Source organism: Schistocerca piceifrons, chromosome 4 (assembly GCF_021461385.2).
Source record: "Schistocerca piceifrons isolate TAMUIC-IGC-003096 chromosome 4, iqSchPice1.1, whole genome shotgun sequence".
Classification (NCBI taxonomy): domain Eukaryota; kingdom Metazoa; phylum Arthropoda; class Insecta; order Orthoptera; family Acrididae; genus Schistocerca; species Schistocerca piceifrons.
In genome coordinates this window covers 657,171,904-657,189,554 of record NC_060141.1, presented here as the reverse complement: position 1 = coordinate 657,189,554, position 17,651 = coordinate 657,171,904, and the positions used below count along the sequence as shown (strand labels likewise).

Genomic DNA, 17,651 nt, shown 5'->3' with positions numbered 1-17,651 from the left:
GAGGCAAAAACTTAGCCTGGAAAATGCTCGTCCTATTGTATTTCCTCTACATATTCGCAGTGAGAAGTCATCGATACTGTTCAACGTTGATACCTTACAGTATTCTTGGAATGGACAGTTTCCACATTCCGACCTTACTTCACACTACATCTATCCTACGAGCCTACTTCACGTGCACATCGATTCAAAGATTTTTGCAAGGAACACGTGAAGTGCAAGAGGACGCTTTTTTATTAGTGGCGGCTCTAAATCTTCACTGCGGGAATTTGATGAAAGACTTAAAAAATAGAAAAGAGAGAGAGAAGACAGATGTTTAATATGTCCAGTACGTTATTCCTGCTACTGTCATTTCTTCAAAAATGAATACACTATAAATTTTATGTGGGAATATGGTGCTAACAAATGAATCTTTAGAAACATGGTCGAAAGCTTTGATTCATAGGAGATACACTGTTGTACTCCCTATACAAATCACGACACACAGTTGAACTATGATTGTTGAAAAGGAGAGGGTAAAACTTCTTTGTCGTTCTCCTGTCACCATCTCGACACGACGCCCATCGCACAACAGACGAGCCAGAGAGTTAAGAAAACCAATTCGACTCCTATGGCACTGATAGCAACTAGCAATTTACAGCTGGTGCAAAGGTAAATTCTGCAAAGTTTTAGTTTCGATGCGTAAGTCTTCTGTCAGCACCATTGCTCCAACCCAAAAATAGTTTGTCAGTTTCCCTCTGTTAAACGCTGATGCAAATGCTCCACTTTGTTCCCAATGACACTTTTAATTTCTCAGTCAATCGCACCAATTTCTTTTCTTCGTCTCTGTTACGTACGTTTTTTTTCGCATTCCTCTTGCAGTGTTCATGTCATATTACTTTATAAATGTTGTATTCTACACAGAGGAGACAGACGTCATGGTGATGATGATTATGATGATGATGATTGGTTTGTGGGGTGCTCAGCTGCGCGGTCATCAGCGGCTGTACAAAGTCCCAGGTTTTTTTTTTTTTCACACAGTTCAGTTTTTTGCACAGTCGAGTCTAGCCACTGTCACGATTGATGATGATGAAATGATGAGGACAACACAAACACCCAGTCCCCGGGCAGAGAAAATCCCCAACCCGACAGGGAATCGAACCTGGGACCCCATTATCCAGAGGCAATAACGCTGTGGATCATATGTCATGAAAAAGATATATGCACATATACACATGGCGGTAGTATAACGTACACAAGGTACAAACGGGCAGTGTATTAGCGGAGCTGTGATTTCAACTTAGATGATTCCTGTGGAAATGTTTCCGACTTTATTATGGCCGTACGACAAGAATCAATAGACTCTGAACGCGGAATGGTAGTTGGTGCTATATGAATGCGACGTTCCATTTCCAAATCATTGCGGAATTTAATACGTCTGCAATGACAGTTTCAAGAGTGTGCAGAGAATACCAAATTTCAGGCATGACTTCTCACTACGGACAATGCAGTGTCCGACAGCCTTCACTTAACGACCGGGAGCAGCGTCATTTGCGTAGAGCTGCCAGAGATAATAGACAAGCGGCACTGCATGAAATAACCACAGAAATCGATGTGGGATGTCGACGAAGTGTCCGTTAGAACTGTGCAGCGAAATTTGACGTTAATGGGCTGTGGCAGCAGACGGCAGACGCGAGTGCCTTTGCGCCATATCGCCTGCAATGCCTCTCCTGGGCTCGTGAACATATCGGTTGGACGCAACATAACTGGAAAATAGTCGCCTGGTCAGATGACTTCTGATTTCAGTTGATAAAAGCTGTCGGTAGCGTTCCAGACACAAAGCCCTGGACACAAGTTGTCAACAAAGCACTGTGCAAGCTGGTCGTGGCTCAATAATGGTGAGGATTGTTTTTGAGTGGAATTTACTGGGACCTCTAGTCCAGCTGAACCGATTGTTGACGGAAATGGTTGTGTTCGGCTACTTGCTCCCAAACAACGATGGAATTTTTATGGATGACAGTGCGCCTTGTCACTGAACCACAATTGTCCAGAATGAGGTTGAAAAACATGCTGGACAATCTGAGCGAATGATTTGGCCACCCGCATCTCCCGACATGAATCACATCGAACATACTTGGTGCATAATCGAGAGGACAGTTTCTGCACAAAATCCAAAACCGGCAACACTTTCGCAGCTATGGACGGCAAAAGAGGCAGCAAGCCTCAGTGTTTCTGAGGAGAACTTGTGTCCATGCCAGGTCGAGTTGTTACACCAACGGGGAAAAGGATGTCCGACGGGGTATTAAGAGGAGTCCCATCACTGTTGTCATCTCAGTGTAATTTCTAAATGTTGTACCCTACATTGCGTGTAATTTACAATACCCCTGTCCTAATGAATGTCAGATTAATTTTGAGTGAGTGCCTGATGTCTCACATGTGGCAAGATTCTACTGATCTCATGTTTCTAGCTTCACTGATGTAGAAGTTGCAGTATTGTAAAATCAGATGAATTGTTATGCAGCATCCTGTAGAGTTATTCCTAGTAAACTCACTTCAGCACTACCTCCTTATAGCTCTCAAAGGAAACTGGAAACGTAAGACAATAACAGCACATGAAAAAGGATTTATTTCTGAGTATTTAGTCTGTACCGTTCAGTAAGTACATAATACGTTTCAAAGACATTCCAAATACGGAATTTAGTTTAAGGCTCATCGGTGGAGTGCAGTCCGTGGTTCAGGTACGGTACGGCTCCGCAGAGCACGTTTCGTGAAAGTGGCTGCCGCAGCGCGGGCAGGAACTCCGGCCCACAGGGTCAGCCGGCGCCGGAGCCGCGGCGGCCGCGGCTGTGCTTTCTGCCTGCTGCGGGGGCGGTGTGCGGCGCCAACAGCTCCACAGCCGCCGCGGCGTCGCCGCCGGTGTAGTGCCGGGGCGGCCGGCAGAGGAAGCGCACGGGCGGCGACAGCAGCGCCGGGTCCACGTCTGAGGGGCGGCGCGCGCCCGTGCAGAAGCTGACCGCCAGCCCCACCGCGATGGCGGCGATCGCGCCCAACAGCGTGTAGTACATGTACGAGATCTGGAACAGCAGCGGCGCCTCTGCCGGCGCCGTCTCCGGCCTGCAACAGGTGTTTGGCTGTCAGCGGCGCAGTTATGGGAGGATATCGTCGGGCAATACGGGAATGTGCACAACTTAAGTTGGCCCGAAACTGCGCTGACGGCGCGAAAGGGTGGAGGGGACAATGGCAGTACGGGCAGAGCTCTTTGTGAGCAGCCACCGCGTCCTACGGGGTGCAGTTCGAAGCCTCTGCACAAATGTATATCTCGCTTACATCTCCATGACTTCTCCACAAGTGTGTGACAGAGGGTTGAAAGGACCTCATTCAGACTATTTATCGAATATCTTGAATTCTGATTTTACTTATTATATTACGATGGTCTGTTCTACCTATGTAGATGGGAGTCAACGAAATGTCTGAGCATTTGGAGGAGTAATTTGGTGACCAAAAAACCTCTTGCCACAACGATAAACGCCGTTTTTTCAATGGTTGCCACCCTAACTCGCTAACACATTCATGATCTCTCTCATTAGGCACTAGGCTGCCCTTCTTCGAACGTTTTCGATATCCTAAATCAATCCTGTGTGGTAAGGATCCTGTACAGCATCCTGCACAGTTATACCTAATAATCTCACTTCAGTACTACCTCTTTATAGCTGTCAATGGGAAAAGTAGACGTAAGAAAATAACAGCACATGAAAAAGGATATGTTTATTCACGGGGACACTGAGCGCAGTCTCTTTAGTAGACTTGTAGCACCTTTAAGAGATCAGTCAATTAACTGCTCACATTAGACACATACACTGCATACGTATCCTCCTGTACCCCCATGCCTCGTGATGACTGGGTGTTGTGTGATGTCCATAGGTTAGTTAGGTTTAAGTAGTTCTAAGTTCTAGGGGACTGATGACCATAGATGTTAAGTCCCATAGCGCTCAGAGCCATTTGAACCATTTTGAACTGTACCCCCATCTCTGACTGCCAATCTCCTTCTCCCACCCTCTCTCTGTCCAGCCTCTCCTCCGTAGCCTCTGTCACTGCCCCCCCCCCTACCTTACCTCTCTGTCCATCCCCTTCTCAACTCTCTCTGTCAATCACCTCTCCTCTTTCTTTCTGTCTACTCCAGCCTCGACCCATTTTGTTCACTTCTTCCCTCTTTCTCTGTCAATATATTTCTGCCACCTTCTCTCCATCCATCTCCTCCTGACACCCCCCCCCCCCTATCTGTCCATTTCCTCTTGCTCCCTGTCATCTACTCCTCCCTAATTTTCACGATTCATTCCCTGCCCCTTTTCCCTGTCCATCTTCTCCTGACCCCTCTCAGCAACCACCTCTCCATCTCCATCCTTTCTGCTCATCTACTTCTCATTCCACCTCTTTCTTCTTCTCTACCTCTCAGCCTATCTACTCCTCCACCTCAATCTATCTGCTCCTCCCCCTCTCTGTCCATCTCCTGTTCCCCATATCGATTTCGCCCTGCCAATCTTTTTGCCTACCTCCTCCTTCCCCTTTCACTGTTCATCTCCTGCTCCCCACCTCTCTGTGCCAAACTGATCCGGCATCCTCTGACCAAATTCACTCCATCCTACCCCTCTCTCTGTTTATCCTCTCCTATGGTCATGTCAACCTACCCCAGCCATGAAAAAATGGTTCAAATGGCTCTGAGCACTATGGGACTCAACTGCTGTGGTCATAAGTCCCCTAGAACTTAGAACTACTTAAACCTAACTAACCTAAGGACATCACACACATCCATGCCCGAGGCAGGATTCGAACCTGCGACCGTAGCGGTCGTGCGGTTCCAGACTGAAGCGCCTTTAACCGCGCGGCCACTCCGGCCGGCCCCAGCCATGACCATCCACATTTGTGGCCCCTGAAAAACAAGTTGATAAACCAGGCCAATATTATTTCCACAACACACTTGTTGCACAGGGCATCGTACACTGTTCTTTGTGCATATCTCAACTTGTAGGACAGGAAGGACTTTCAAATTTATGCCGTGCTGCTACTCGGGAAGCGTGCAGTTTCGTTGAAAAATTTGTTTGAATTCGATCCATAAGTTTGGGAGGAGATGCTGGACTCACATGCGCGAGCGCGCGCACACACACGTATAAATGCACACAAACATACAGAGTGTTCAAAAAAGCATCGAATACTTTGATAGGTGGTAGTACCTATTGAAACAAGAAAAATAAGTTCGCCGGCCGTTTGACCGTGCGATTAAAGGCGCTGCAGTCTGGAACCGCAAGACCGCTACGGTCGCAGGTTCGAATCCAGCCTCGGGCATGGATGTTTGTGATGTCCTCACGTTAGTTAGGTTTAACTAGTTCTAAGTTCTAGGGGACTAATGACCTCAGCAGTTGAGTCCCATAGTGCTCAGAGCCATTTGAACCATAGCCAAAAATAAGTTCGGTAAACATGGGTCCAGAAAGGCATACTCTCCGTGACAAACACGTGTTTAGAGGAGGTGTTCAACGTGGCGTCCATTCATGACAGTCCACCCCTCAGCCCTTCGGCGTACGGAATGACGCTCCCTTTGAAGTACACCCGGTTGTTGTACCTCCTGGCATCCATTGAAGACACGACACTGTAGTGTCCGTACATCGTTGATTGGCGTGTGTAGACCAGTTATTTCAAATGTCTAGGTGACTGAGGTCTGGAGAACGAGCAGGGCAAGGTGTGGGCCCCCTCTGATCAACCCAGCGGTCCTCAAATGTCTGCATGAGATGTCCGTGTACACTTGCACGAAAGTGTGCTGGTGTGCCATCATGCGTGAACAACATTTGTATTCGTTGTTGCAATGGCACAGCCTACAACAAGGTAGGCAATACATTAATGAAGAAGACCAAATAATGCGCCCCAGTTAATCTTTGTAGGAGCACATATCGCTATATTAATATATCGCCAAGTACGTGTTGATTCCTTCTTTCCCGAACTGCTAGAGGATTTACATCGGCCCATACATGCTGATTATGGAAATTCACGACACCATCTCGTGTGGACCCTGCCTCAACGGTAAATCAAATCTTGGATGTGAACAGTGGACCTGCGGTACACTTCTGCAACAGCCACAAAACGGGTGCCTACCATGATGATCCTGCTGCCATAGGGCCTGAAAGCGCTGTAGATGATAAGGGTACAGCAATTTTTTATGAAGTATCCCCCAGATAACAGTGTGAGACGCGCCTTCTCCTGCTGCTAATCGCTTCAAGGGTCTCAAGGGTTTCTTCCACTGACGTAGCACGCGCTCCTCTATGGCAGGCGTGTGGCCTGCGTGGGGCCTTTCAGTGTCAGTCTTCCGATGTGCAAAGGTACCTGTGTCCCTCACACGTTGGAAAAACCCACCGAACAGCTTATCAGAGGGCACTCTGCGCTGTCGACATTTTTTCAGCGTAGGAGTCTCGGGCTCACAACGTACGTCAATTTTCTAAACCATAGCAGAATATCATATCCGGCGTGCCATTTCTAACAAACGGTGATAGAGAAAATGCAAATTACTGCACCATTTGTACGTACAAATAGTGCACTAACAGTAAACACTTAACTGAATCCGCGTTTGGAAGAAGGTAGAACACCATCATACATGCCAAGGGTGGACGGCCTGTACAATAGAGCACACAAATACAATGAAAACTAGCGTACAAAATGGTTCAAATGGCTTTGAGCACTATGGGGCTTAACATCTGAGCTCATCAGTCCCCTAGAACTTAGAACTACTTAAACGTAACCAACCTAAGGGCATCACACACATCCACGCCCGAGGCAGGATTCGAACCTGCGACCGTAGCGGTCGTGCTGTTCCAGACTGAAGCTCCTAGAACCGCTCTGCCGAAAACTAACGTAGACTGAAACACGACTTGAACTGCACAACTGACTGCAGACCTTCTAATGGCAGATAGTGTGCTGTGAAAAAGACCCTGCCGACACATTTGTGAGAGCACCAATGCAATGACTGTGCTAATGTACTAATGTCCGCAACCAAATGTCGCGCAACCCTTCCTATAAACACTTGTTTATCTCGATAAGCGTCTCCGGATCCATATTGGACTTATTTTTCTTATTTTCCTCAGTACTACCACCTTTCAAAGCACTCGACGATTATTTTTGAACGCCTGGGACAGCTGATTATTGCTAAAATGAACCTCAATAAATTGAATTACTCGATAGAGAAAAATAGTGGCCAGATCTGTTCAAGGAACCTAAATGAAGTGAAGAAGAGACGAGTTTCCTACTTTTCTTCAAAACACAATTGGGGTTCACATTTGTTTGGCGGCTAGGTATAGGCCCAAAACTTCGTGTTGTGAAACACTGAATGGAAAGACAATACCTAAATATCTCCTCCCACAGGACATGAGACCAGACCATAGTCACCAAAACACGTAATTCATGTTACTGTATCAAAAGTCTCTGTGCAGACCACTCATCTTATGACTTGGTTATGAAGCGAAGTATCTAGCAGCACTGAACGCTGTAATGTGGGATGTTTACCTTGCGGTTGTGCTGGTGAACAAACCAGCTGTGACGTTGGCCGCACAGCCGTCTGTAGTGGTGGGCAGCCATGGGTAGACTATGGTGCCAGTGGCCATAGCGTTCTGCGCTCCCACCAGGATCACCGACACCAGCGCCATGCTAGCCAGGCCTCCGGCGATAGCGCCCTGTACACCCATGTCGTACTTAGAATGTGAACGGCACGTTTGGTGCGTAGTAGAGTAACAGTGTGACACGTAGACGGCTCAACATAGTACTAACATTATTTTGTCGATTGAAACACTTTTCAATTTCAATAGTTGTTCGTAACTACCTACATGACCATGTTGTAGCTTGAAACACGTTTCCACATTTGGAAAAACTGTAATTTGCTGGATTGATTTCTGTAAATTCAAAAAAAAAAGACTGCAACAAATGAAAAGTGAATGTCATCTCTTAAAATAAAATTAAATGATTTGTTAAACTCTTATTACAGAACTGCATAGAGGTGAAAGTTTGGATACAATAATCTCTCCTACTCCACTAAAACTGTCAAGTTACAGATATTTGGAGGGACGTATAAATCTATACATAACAAAAAGAAATAATGTTTGGTTCGGTTTACGAAAAACGCTTCGCTGTTTGCCCTGTTCGTATAATTAGTCTCACTTGTTATGAAGAATAGTGACTACAGCCATAAAACTTTGGATCTAATGGTAGCACATGCATTCTTTCTGGTGACAACGAAAACAGTACGTCAAGTATCAGAACAATCCGCAAAAATGCGTTGTCTCGGGTACTGCAATGGCCACTCAAGGAGTTTCTATCCGGAATGCATTACCGGCAGCTATAAAATATTAATGAGGCTAGTGTGTTCTAGTATTAATGACCGGAGTGAAACATAACCAGAAAATCACTTATTTGAAACATATCTTCAGCTATTATGTCCGCCCCGATAGCTGAGTGGTCAGCGTAACTGATTGCCGTCCTACGGGCCCGGGTTCCATTCCCAGTTTTGTCGGGGATTTTCTCCGCTGAGGACTGGGTGTTGTGTTTTCTTGTCTTCATCATTATTTCATCCCCATCGGGCGCGCAGGTCGCCCAATGTGGCGTCGAATGTAATGAGACCTGTACCGAGGCAGCCGGACCTGCCCCGCAAGGGGCCTCCCGGCCATTGACGCCAAACGCTCGTTTCCATTTCCGCCAGCTATTACCAATTATTACATTTATAATAATTATAGAATATATTTAATACGAAAAATTCGTGATCTCAGTAGGTGTATGACAGTGAACGTTTTTCTTACGTCAAAATATATGCGCCACTGGTTTGCGTTCTTCTGTCGACACAGGAATATTGCAGAAGTTAAACATAGTCTGAAAGACCCTGTAAAACATCAATGTACAGCAACTACACGTTAGGCCCTCAAGGTACTGTGGAACAGAGTGCTAATAAGAAATCATGGATAAAAATATGTAAATGTATTATGCTGTAACAAGTCAAGACAAAAGCTCGGTAGTGCAGGTTCTTAGTCTGGGTTATGAGGGCATGCCAACCAATAAATTAGAGCTAGCTTGTCCTGTTTAACACGAAACTTGGAAAGAACAGAGCAGCAGTAGAAACAGAAGACTTCTCCTGTCTAGGGAAGAACATTGTACAGATGGTGCCGAAGGAATGGAGGTATCAACTGTAGACTGACGCTAGCGAAGACGTCTTTCCTCAATAAAATCGCTCTACTGCTACCAGATTAAAAGTTATGTGTGGAGCATCATAAATGGAGATTCAATGAAAGTTCAAATGGTTCAAATGGCTCTGAGCACTATGCGACTTAACTTCTGAGGTCATCAGTCGCCTAGAACTTAGAACTAATTAAACCTAACTAACCTAAGGACATCACACACATCCATGCCCGAGGCAGGATTCGAACCTGCGACCGCAGCGGTCACGCGGTTCCAGATTGAAGCGCCTTTAACCGCACGGTCACACCGGCCGGCTTCAATGAAAGCATCTGAAATTTAGTGCTATCGTACATTCTCTAAAACAGATCTATTGGTGTATAGTAGCAAGCACCACGCTAGCTTACGAGACAGGGATGTGGGCTACACCTGGACCATTGAATCCGTAAAGCGTATTATTGACCGTGGGATAGTGCACTGGCTAGCTTGAGTGTGGTTTTTAGACGATTTACAACGTTCGTTTAGCCACACGCCGTGTTAGTCCCAAAGTTCTACCTTTAGGGAATACGATACACAGACGGTTAAAATACGATAACACAAGACAATTTTTCCACGGTTCACGCGGCTTAACTGTCTTAGATACACTATGTGATCAAAAGTATCCGGACACCCCCCAAAACATACGTTCTTCATATCAGGTGCATTGTGCTGCCACCTGCAGTCAGGTACTCTATATCAGCGACCTCAGTAGTCATTAGACATCATGAGAGAGCAGAATGGGGCGCTCCGCCGAACTCACGGGTCGGGTGATTGGGTGTCACTTTTGTTATACGCCTGTACGCGAGATTTCCACGCTCCTAAAGATCCCTAGGTCCTCTGTTTTCGATATGATAGTGAAGTGGAAACGCGAAAGGACACGTACAGCATAAAAGCGTACAGGCCGACCTCGTCTGTTGACTGACAGAGACCGCCGGCACTTGAAGAGGGTCATAATGTGTAATAGGCAGACATTTATCCAGACCATCACACAGGAATTCCAAACTGCATCAGGATCCACTGCAAGTACTATGACAGTTAGGTGGGAGGTGAGAAAACTTGGATTTCATGGTCGAGCAGCTGCTCATAAGCCACAAATCTCTCCGGTAAATGCCAAACGACGCCTCACTTGGTATAAGTAGTGTAAACATGGGACGATGGAAGGTGAACGTCATCTGCCAGCGTGTGTAGTGTCAACAGTAAAATTCGGAGGCGGTGGTGTTATGATGTGGTCGTGTTTTTCATGGAGGAGGCTTGCGTCCCTTGTTGTTTTGCGTGGCACTATCACAGCACAGGCTCACATTGATGTTTAAGCACCTTCTTGCTTCCCACTGTTGAAGAGAAAATCGGGGATGGCGAGTGCATCTTTCAACACGATCGAGCACCGGTTCATAATGCAAGGTCTTTGGCGAAGTGGTTACACGACAATAACATCCCTGTATTAGACTGGTCTTTGCAGAATCCTGACCTGAGTCGTATAGAACACTGTTGAGATATTTTGGAACGCCGATTTCGTGCCAGGCCTCAGCGACCGACATCGGACCTCTCCTCAGTGAACCACTTCGTGAAGAATGGGCTGCCATTCCCCAAGAAACCTTCCAGCACCTGATTGAACGTATGCTTGCGAGAGTGGAAGCAGTCATCGATGTTAAGTGTGAACCATCACCACATTGAACTCCAGCTTTACCGATGGAGGGCGACACGAAATTGTAAGTCATTTTCAGCCAGGCGTCCATATACTTTTGATCACATAATGTATTTGGACGACAGTGACATGAGCAAAGGGACGGGGCAAAATGTTAATAAAACAAAATTTGTCAAATTCAGAAAGTAGATTGTACATTAGCCGGGATAGACTGTGGGGTAAAGGAAAATGAACGAAAGAAGATTGTTAAAAATTAAGAGAAGAGGTAAGGTGCAAACTGAGGAACTAGAAAGAGTAAGTGGAGGATGAATTCAATGAGAGACCCCTACAGCCAAAAGTGACAGGTAGGTAGGACATCTGCTGTTTGCTACGACACCCAGGAGCAAATAACTTTGTGGCATAAGACGTAGGACATCGGCAGCGTAAAAGGGCAAGTCAGAGTGTTGAACACGCAAAATATATTATAGAGAATTTCGTGCATATTCGTGGTAATTAAGAAGAGATGAAAATATGAACCCAAGGTAGGAAAAAATGGTGGCTTAGGGTTGAGTTAGAAGTAGTAAAGAGCCACCGAGAATTATTATTCCGTCCTCCAGCAACGAACACTGCAGCTATCGGTAGCATTTTCATAGAGCTCTCGCACCTACGAAACCATTCTGTGACCAAACATATCGCTCGTATTTGAATTTTCTCTATCTCTTAACTCTACTGAGGATCCCGAGCTAAAGTGCAATACTGAACAATCGTTCGAATAAGGGAAAAAAAAATTCTTTCGGGGATGAACCACATTTCCTTAAGATTCTCACAGTGAATCTTGTTGTGGTGTCAGCATTAGCTAATATTTGTTTTAAGTGGTCGTTCTACCTTAGGTAGCTCCTGATGATTACTTTAAACTATTTAAGGTAGTTACTGTTAGTTTCGTGCTCCAAGGATCACTTGGACAATAAATCCTAGCGATGTTAAACGAGTCACTTTGTATTTATATCAAAATTTATTTTGTGAATAAGATCACACATATTACAGTGATAGAAATACTTCTACGGAACAGAATCGGTCTTTGAGGAGAAGGTTTTTCACTGTTTTCAGATTCTACATTTTACGTTATGTAACACTGGTTAAGTGATGAAAATTTTGGTGGCAGCATTGTGGATCCCATTTTGTGCTTAAGAGAACGATATGTGTCATGATAAATGTCATTTATTCATCTGGTATTGTAACTATGTATATCATATTCCTTTTGAATTGTATTGAATTATTTACAACCAACGTCGTGAGGGAATAACTATACTGTGGAATAGTATTCAAAATCCCTAACTCCTTAAACACATGTCTGCCATGTCGTTGTGGGTGAGTACCAAATATTAATCTCACAGAACGTTTCTGAATAATGAATACTTTCTTTCATCATCGTGAGCTACCCCAAAATATTATCCGATATGACACTGTTGAACATTAAAAATATGTTACCTTACTGATTCGTCTCTTTCCAAGATTTGCTGTGACTTTAAGTATAAATGTGGCTGAACTAAGTTTTCTTTAGGCGTTTCAAAATGTACTTTTTCCAGTTTAAATTCTCATCAACATGGATACTAAAAATTTTTAAAGTTTCCAACCCATTTACTAAATTTTAAAATTAAGGTTGAGACCGTTATTCTTTATCATTTCTTCTGTTGCAGTGTGTATGCGTGGATTGATTCCAATACTAAGGAAAGTTACTATGCTTGCTGTATTAAATGGAAGATTGTAACATATATGAGGAACAATAGTTCACCTATGGCTGAGCCTTGGGGAACCCCATATGTGATTTCTCCCCAGTCATAATAATGTCCTCTAAACACATTAGTTCAGCTACTAAGTATATCTTCCTCTGTTCTTTTGGTTAGACATACCGTTATCCATTGGTTGGCTTTACCGTCAATCCCACAAACCATCTATTTCTCTAGTAGAATACTGTGATTCACACAGTCAAAAGCTTTAGATATTGCGCAGAAAATACCAACCATCTCTATTTTTATTATTTGGTGCTTGTAATATTTGGTAAATGAGCATGTAAGTGACATTCTCAGTAGATAAGTTACTATACTAGAATATGTCCTCTCAAAAAATTTTAAAAACATCAATAGTGAAACATGTTGGTAGTTACAGACATCTCTCCTATCCTCTTTCTTACGATGTAGCTTAACAACGGCACATAGTCATCTCTCTAAACAAAATAATAATGCCTAACATTGCAATATGAAATGAGGTGATGGGGTGGCCCCAACTACGAACTCACAAACTCAGAGTTGAAATATTGAATGCTTGGGCTGGTTTCGTTGTCTAGGGGCAGGAATGCGTAGTTGCCGCATTACAAGTCAAATACTGCTCAGTCTCCAGTAAGCAATATGAATATACTCATGAATCAAATGTTCGAAGCTTTCTATCACTCGGAAATTGCGAATTATGAATGTAACATATAAATTTATAAATGAAAGATAGAAATTAAGTAAAATCTGCAGGTACTATCTTAACGACTTTAAATGATGAGTACGACAGTAGAAGTACTTTTGAGAAAGCAGTATATTTTTGCAAAACACTTATTGGTGTCGATGGTCCAGCCATTACATAAAATATAAGTTGAATGACAGCGAAACAACAGATTCCTACTGCACATAATTAGTTATGAACATAGTTACAACATAGCTCGCGAGATGTTCACTTCTAAACGCATACTATGTGTTCACTGTAGAAACCTCGGAAATCTCACAAGTTCGCACTCCGAAGTATTTCTATCTCTCGCGACCACGCGCAAACCGCTCCAAACTCCAAGTCTCTCTCGCGACCGTGCGTCCCTCGCACCGCAATGTTCCCCGATTCTCCCGTGTCCTCTCCCAAACTCCCTTGTCCTCTCTCGAAACAATGCTCTTCTCCCATTTCCAATCCAGTCTCCCCATTCACGAGCGCTGTGATTGGCTGGAGAAACCCCTCCATGTCTCAAAGCCGACGCGTACTCACAAACGTATTAAAACACATTCGAAATACTGGATTTACATTAAATGAGTTGAAATTAAATAAATATTCCTACGGCTGTACCATAAACAAGCTCTAACACACATTATTAAATACATAAACAAATTAAATAAAATTATATCAAGGGAATAGCAACAAAAGGTAGGCCAGTAGCTTAATATCTCTGTGCTTCCTAAAAAACAATAAATATTTAACCAATTTCTTCATGAACAGTATAGACTACTGAATTACAATACGGAATCACAAAAATATGGTAGTGAAAGTTATTAATTTGTCTTTTATGTAAAAATTTTGGAAGCAGCAATAGTATTGTGTCAACGATGTTCGAGCTGTTTGTTGTGTTGTGGATTTCGCATTGTTTAGATGTTGTCAGGAAATAAACTTACAAACAGTATGTAGAAAACTGAAAAAGTGCCTTTTCTTAAATGTGCAGAGATGTATAGCGAACCCTGAAATCGATTTTGCCCGAAACGAGACAATATTAACTTGAGGACAAACAGAATAATGTAAAACAACATTTATAAGGCGTTTAACTTAAATTCATGACCAATGTAGCCTTTTTCTTTTATTTATTATCAAGGAAATAATAAAATATGTCAGAAACTAAATAACAGAATGTTGCTGTGGGGGTTTTGAACCAAAAATAGCGTTTGCTAATCCTAATTTTTATCAAAGTAAAATAGGAGTAAAGTAAGAAGCGTTTCGGTGATGCTCAAACTGCACCCGTTGAAACGCTGCAAGAGAAACGTTTTGCATCAGAGATAGGTTTACTGTTTAAATTCAGAGCACAGATTATCCAAAAGCAGTCGCGCAATATTATACTTACCCCAACACGTATCTCGCTATATCAGATAAGCAGGAAGTCGTTCGTTGGTTAATTGTCAGGCCAGACCAGTAATAAACATCTGAGTTACTGTACGTCTCCTAAAAGTGACATTTTTTATAAGTTTTTCATTCTGCAACTCGATTTGTTCTTTATATAAAGTTATGAAATATTTTCGGAACATGGTGCACCAAAGTTGCAGTATGTTTTGTAAAAGACATAGCTACCATCATTTGCTCTCAAAGACTTCATAATCTTGCTACTAGTGCGGTCTATACATAAACCATCTTCTGTTACTGGTCAGAAAATCCGTTATTGCAGTTTACTTTCTGGCGCATTACGTATAGTTGCCTTAATACTGAATAGCCGAACAGCAACGTCGTTATTACACGTCTCTTTTTGCGAGCGTTAAATGGGCAAGTCACAAAAAAACACAGGTTAATAAATAAATATACTGCAACTATCCGTAATTTTTTCACGTTCCTTCAAAATGCTAGACTTACCACTATTGCGAATTGAAATACGTGAATAAGTTCGTAACGTAGACACTGCTAAGTATTTTCGTTACTTGTGTCCTTGCGTCCGATCCCATTACAATAGTAAATAAAGATATCACCTTGTGGAATGGCATGTTACCTAGAGCAGCAGCGAACTAGGTTGCGATTCAACGACAGGGAGCATGTAGTTACACTGGGGAAAGCAGGAGGGAGTGTTCTAAACGATGTGTGCCAGAGACTCACCTTTCCGTTGGCCCAGGGGAACAGCATACCCAGCGTGAAGACCCCGAGGAGTGCACCGGAAGTCACGCCTGCGATGCTATAGCCCAGCTGCAACACAGAGTAGAGTCGTGAAGTACCCGTATCGGACAAGTAGACTGTCTGGTGGCCATAGAAGCTTACTGCAATTCTGGGTGGATAATAAATTATGTAGCTAGTTCTACACTGGCTATATAGCAGATGAAATGTCGTGTGGCTAAGGCCTCCCGTTGGGTAGACCGTTCGCCTGGTGCAGGTCTTTCGATTTGACGCCACTTCGGCGACCTGCGCGTCGATGGGGATGAAATGATGATGATTAGGACAACACAACACCCAGTCCCTGAGGCGGAGAAAATCTCCGACCAGCCGGGAATCGAACCCGGGACCTTAGGATTGACATTCCGTCACGCTGACCACTCAGCTACCGGGGCCGGACTATATAGCAGATGAGCTTAGAGGATCAAAAAGAAGGGTTTATAGTATCAAGTGCGGCTGTTCACAGCAGGCCGTCCTCATCTTGAGTCAGCCGTTAGTGTACTTACAGGTCATTCTGCTAAATTAGTTTTCGTCGTATATAGAGTGAGGCAGCTATGACAGGTCATCAAAAATATATACGCAACGATTAAATATATCGTAGTATATATCGTAGTATGTATTGTTAAGTTACTGCAGACAATGCGGCGACTTTCCTGTCGTATGTAAGAAATTTTTATCGTTTATAGCTGACGAATTACTGCAATAGCTGTATATTTATTTGTGTAGTTTTAAAATGAGTTTTCTAACAACGTAACTTGTGTGGAACTTAAATAGTAGCAGATTAACAGTGACACTCTGTCACTATTATGGAAAGAGTTTCCAGACCCATCTTTCCTACAATACGAAATGTAAGAACAGGAACTACGGTAGTACTGTTTTCCCGCATTACCGTGACTTCTCGTAAACTGTTTACGTTTCATGGAATTCTGTAACCCGGTAATGGTTTCCTTTTCCGTGTATATATGTTTAAATATTTGGACAAAAACTGTAAAATATTTTGAAAAATGGTTTTTCCTAAAGTAAGAAATTAAATAGATTAGAAAACATTCATGCCCGTTTAAATGATACTCGAAATCATTTACAGCAGCTCAGACGCTACTGCGTGATATTCCACCAGACAACTATGCTCTAGTACTCTTGAAAAGATTCTAAGTCAAGTATAGAAGTTTAAATTTTCAGTCGACGCCTCATTTGTTGTGCATGATAAAGTTCGTTTTCATTTCCAAGATTTGTTCACAAAGCTTCAAATACAACATATAGAGTGATTAACCTGCCCCTGCAACCCCCAACGCTTATAAATACAAGGTTTTCACATATTTCCCCACAAAGTATTGGTCGTACAGAAGAAATAAAGGAATATTTAACATTGTTAAATGTTTTGTTGGCATGCGTTTTAGCTAGATGCTGTTGTTTTCGAATTATTAAAGAAAAAGATACAGAAGTGACCTTTTTTTTCACTGTGGCTGTATATGACTGCTGTTCGCCACTAAGAAAACATCCCGTCTGAAGTCTATTTCTTGCCACACTCAATTCGGAATATCTAGCGTCACTTCTGGAATTTCATATTGTATGGCTTCAAGTGCAATCATTTCCGTAATGCTCTCCAAACAGTTGACTGAAGAACTCCAAGCTCTTGCGAGACACGATATGTTGATTTCCTGGAGACTGCGAATAAAACTCTCTCGATGACAGTCTCAGAAACTGGTGAGCGACCTGCAGATTTGATACTATGCATTCTACAACTAGTTTGAAAGAAATTCTGGTGCCCGAAGTAAATTGTAGGCCACTGGTGTTTCCTCAAGGAACCCTGTACGAAACTGTTACTAACTTGTTTCAAAAACAGACGCAGCCAGCATTTCCAGGTCTTGTGAAGTCTACCATTTTGATTTACAACTTTCTGTCGCTAGTAGTGGCGTCTGAGAGCTCTAATGTAAGGAATGTTTACTTGCCTTATGATAGACGGATGTTGTTGATGTAAAATAAAAATGTAAATGTCGTGTGACTAGGTCCTCCCGTCGGGTAGACCGTTCGCCGGGTGCATGTCCTTCGATTTGTTGCCACTTCGGCGATTTGCGAGTCGATGGGAACGAAATGATGATGATTAGTACAACACAACACCCAGTCCCTGAGCGGAGAAAATCTCCAACCCAGCCGGGAATCGAACGCGGGCCCTTAG

At 43.4% G+C, this 17,651-nt stretch overlaps 1 protein-coding gene across 1 annotated transcript in view; it reads right to left on the bottom strand.

Moving 5' to 3' along the window:
* Window positions 1-2,584: 2,584 nt before the first annotated feature.
* LOC124795307 (sodium-coupled monocarboxylate transporter 2-like) overlaps window positions 2,585-17,651 on the bottom strand; it is a 95,262-nt gene continuing 80,195 nt past the window's right edge. Inside the window, exons 11-13 of the mRNA XM_047259276.1 lie at window positions 15,425-15,511; window positions 7,519-7,685; window positions 2,585-3,090 (exon numbers count right to left, since the gene is read on the bottom strand). Of these exons, the coding sequence (XP_047115232.1) occupies window positions 2,790-3,090; window positions 7,519-7,685; window positions 15,425-15,511 (555 nt within the window). The 3' untranslated portion in view covers window positions 2,585-2,789. The remainder of the gene's footprint in view (window positions 3,091-7,518; window positions 7,686-15,424; window positions 15,512-17,651) is intronic.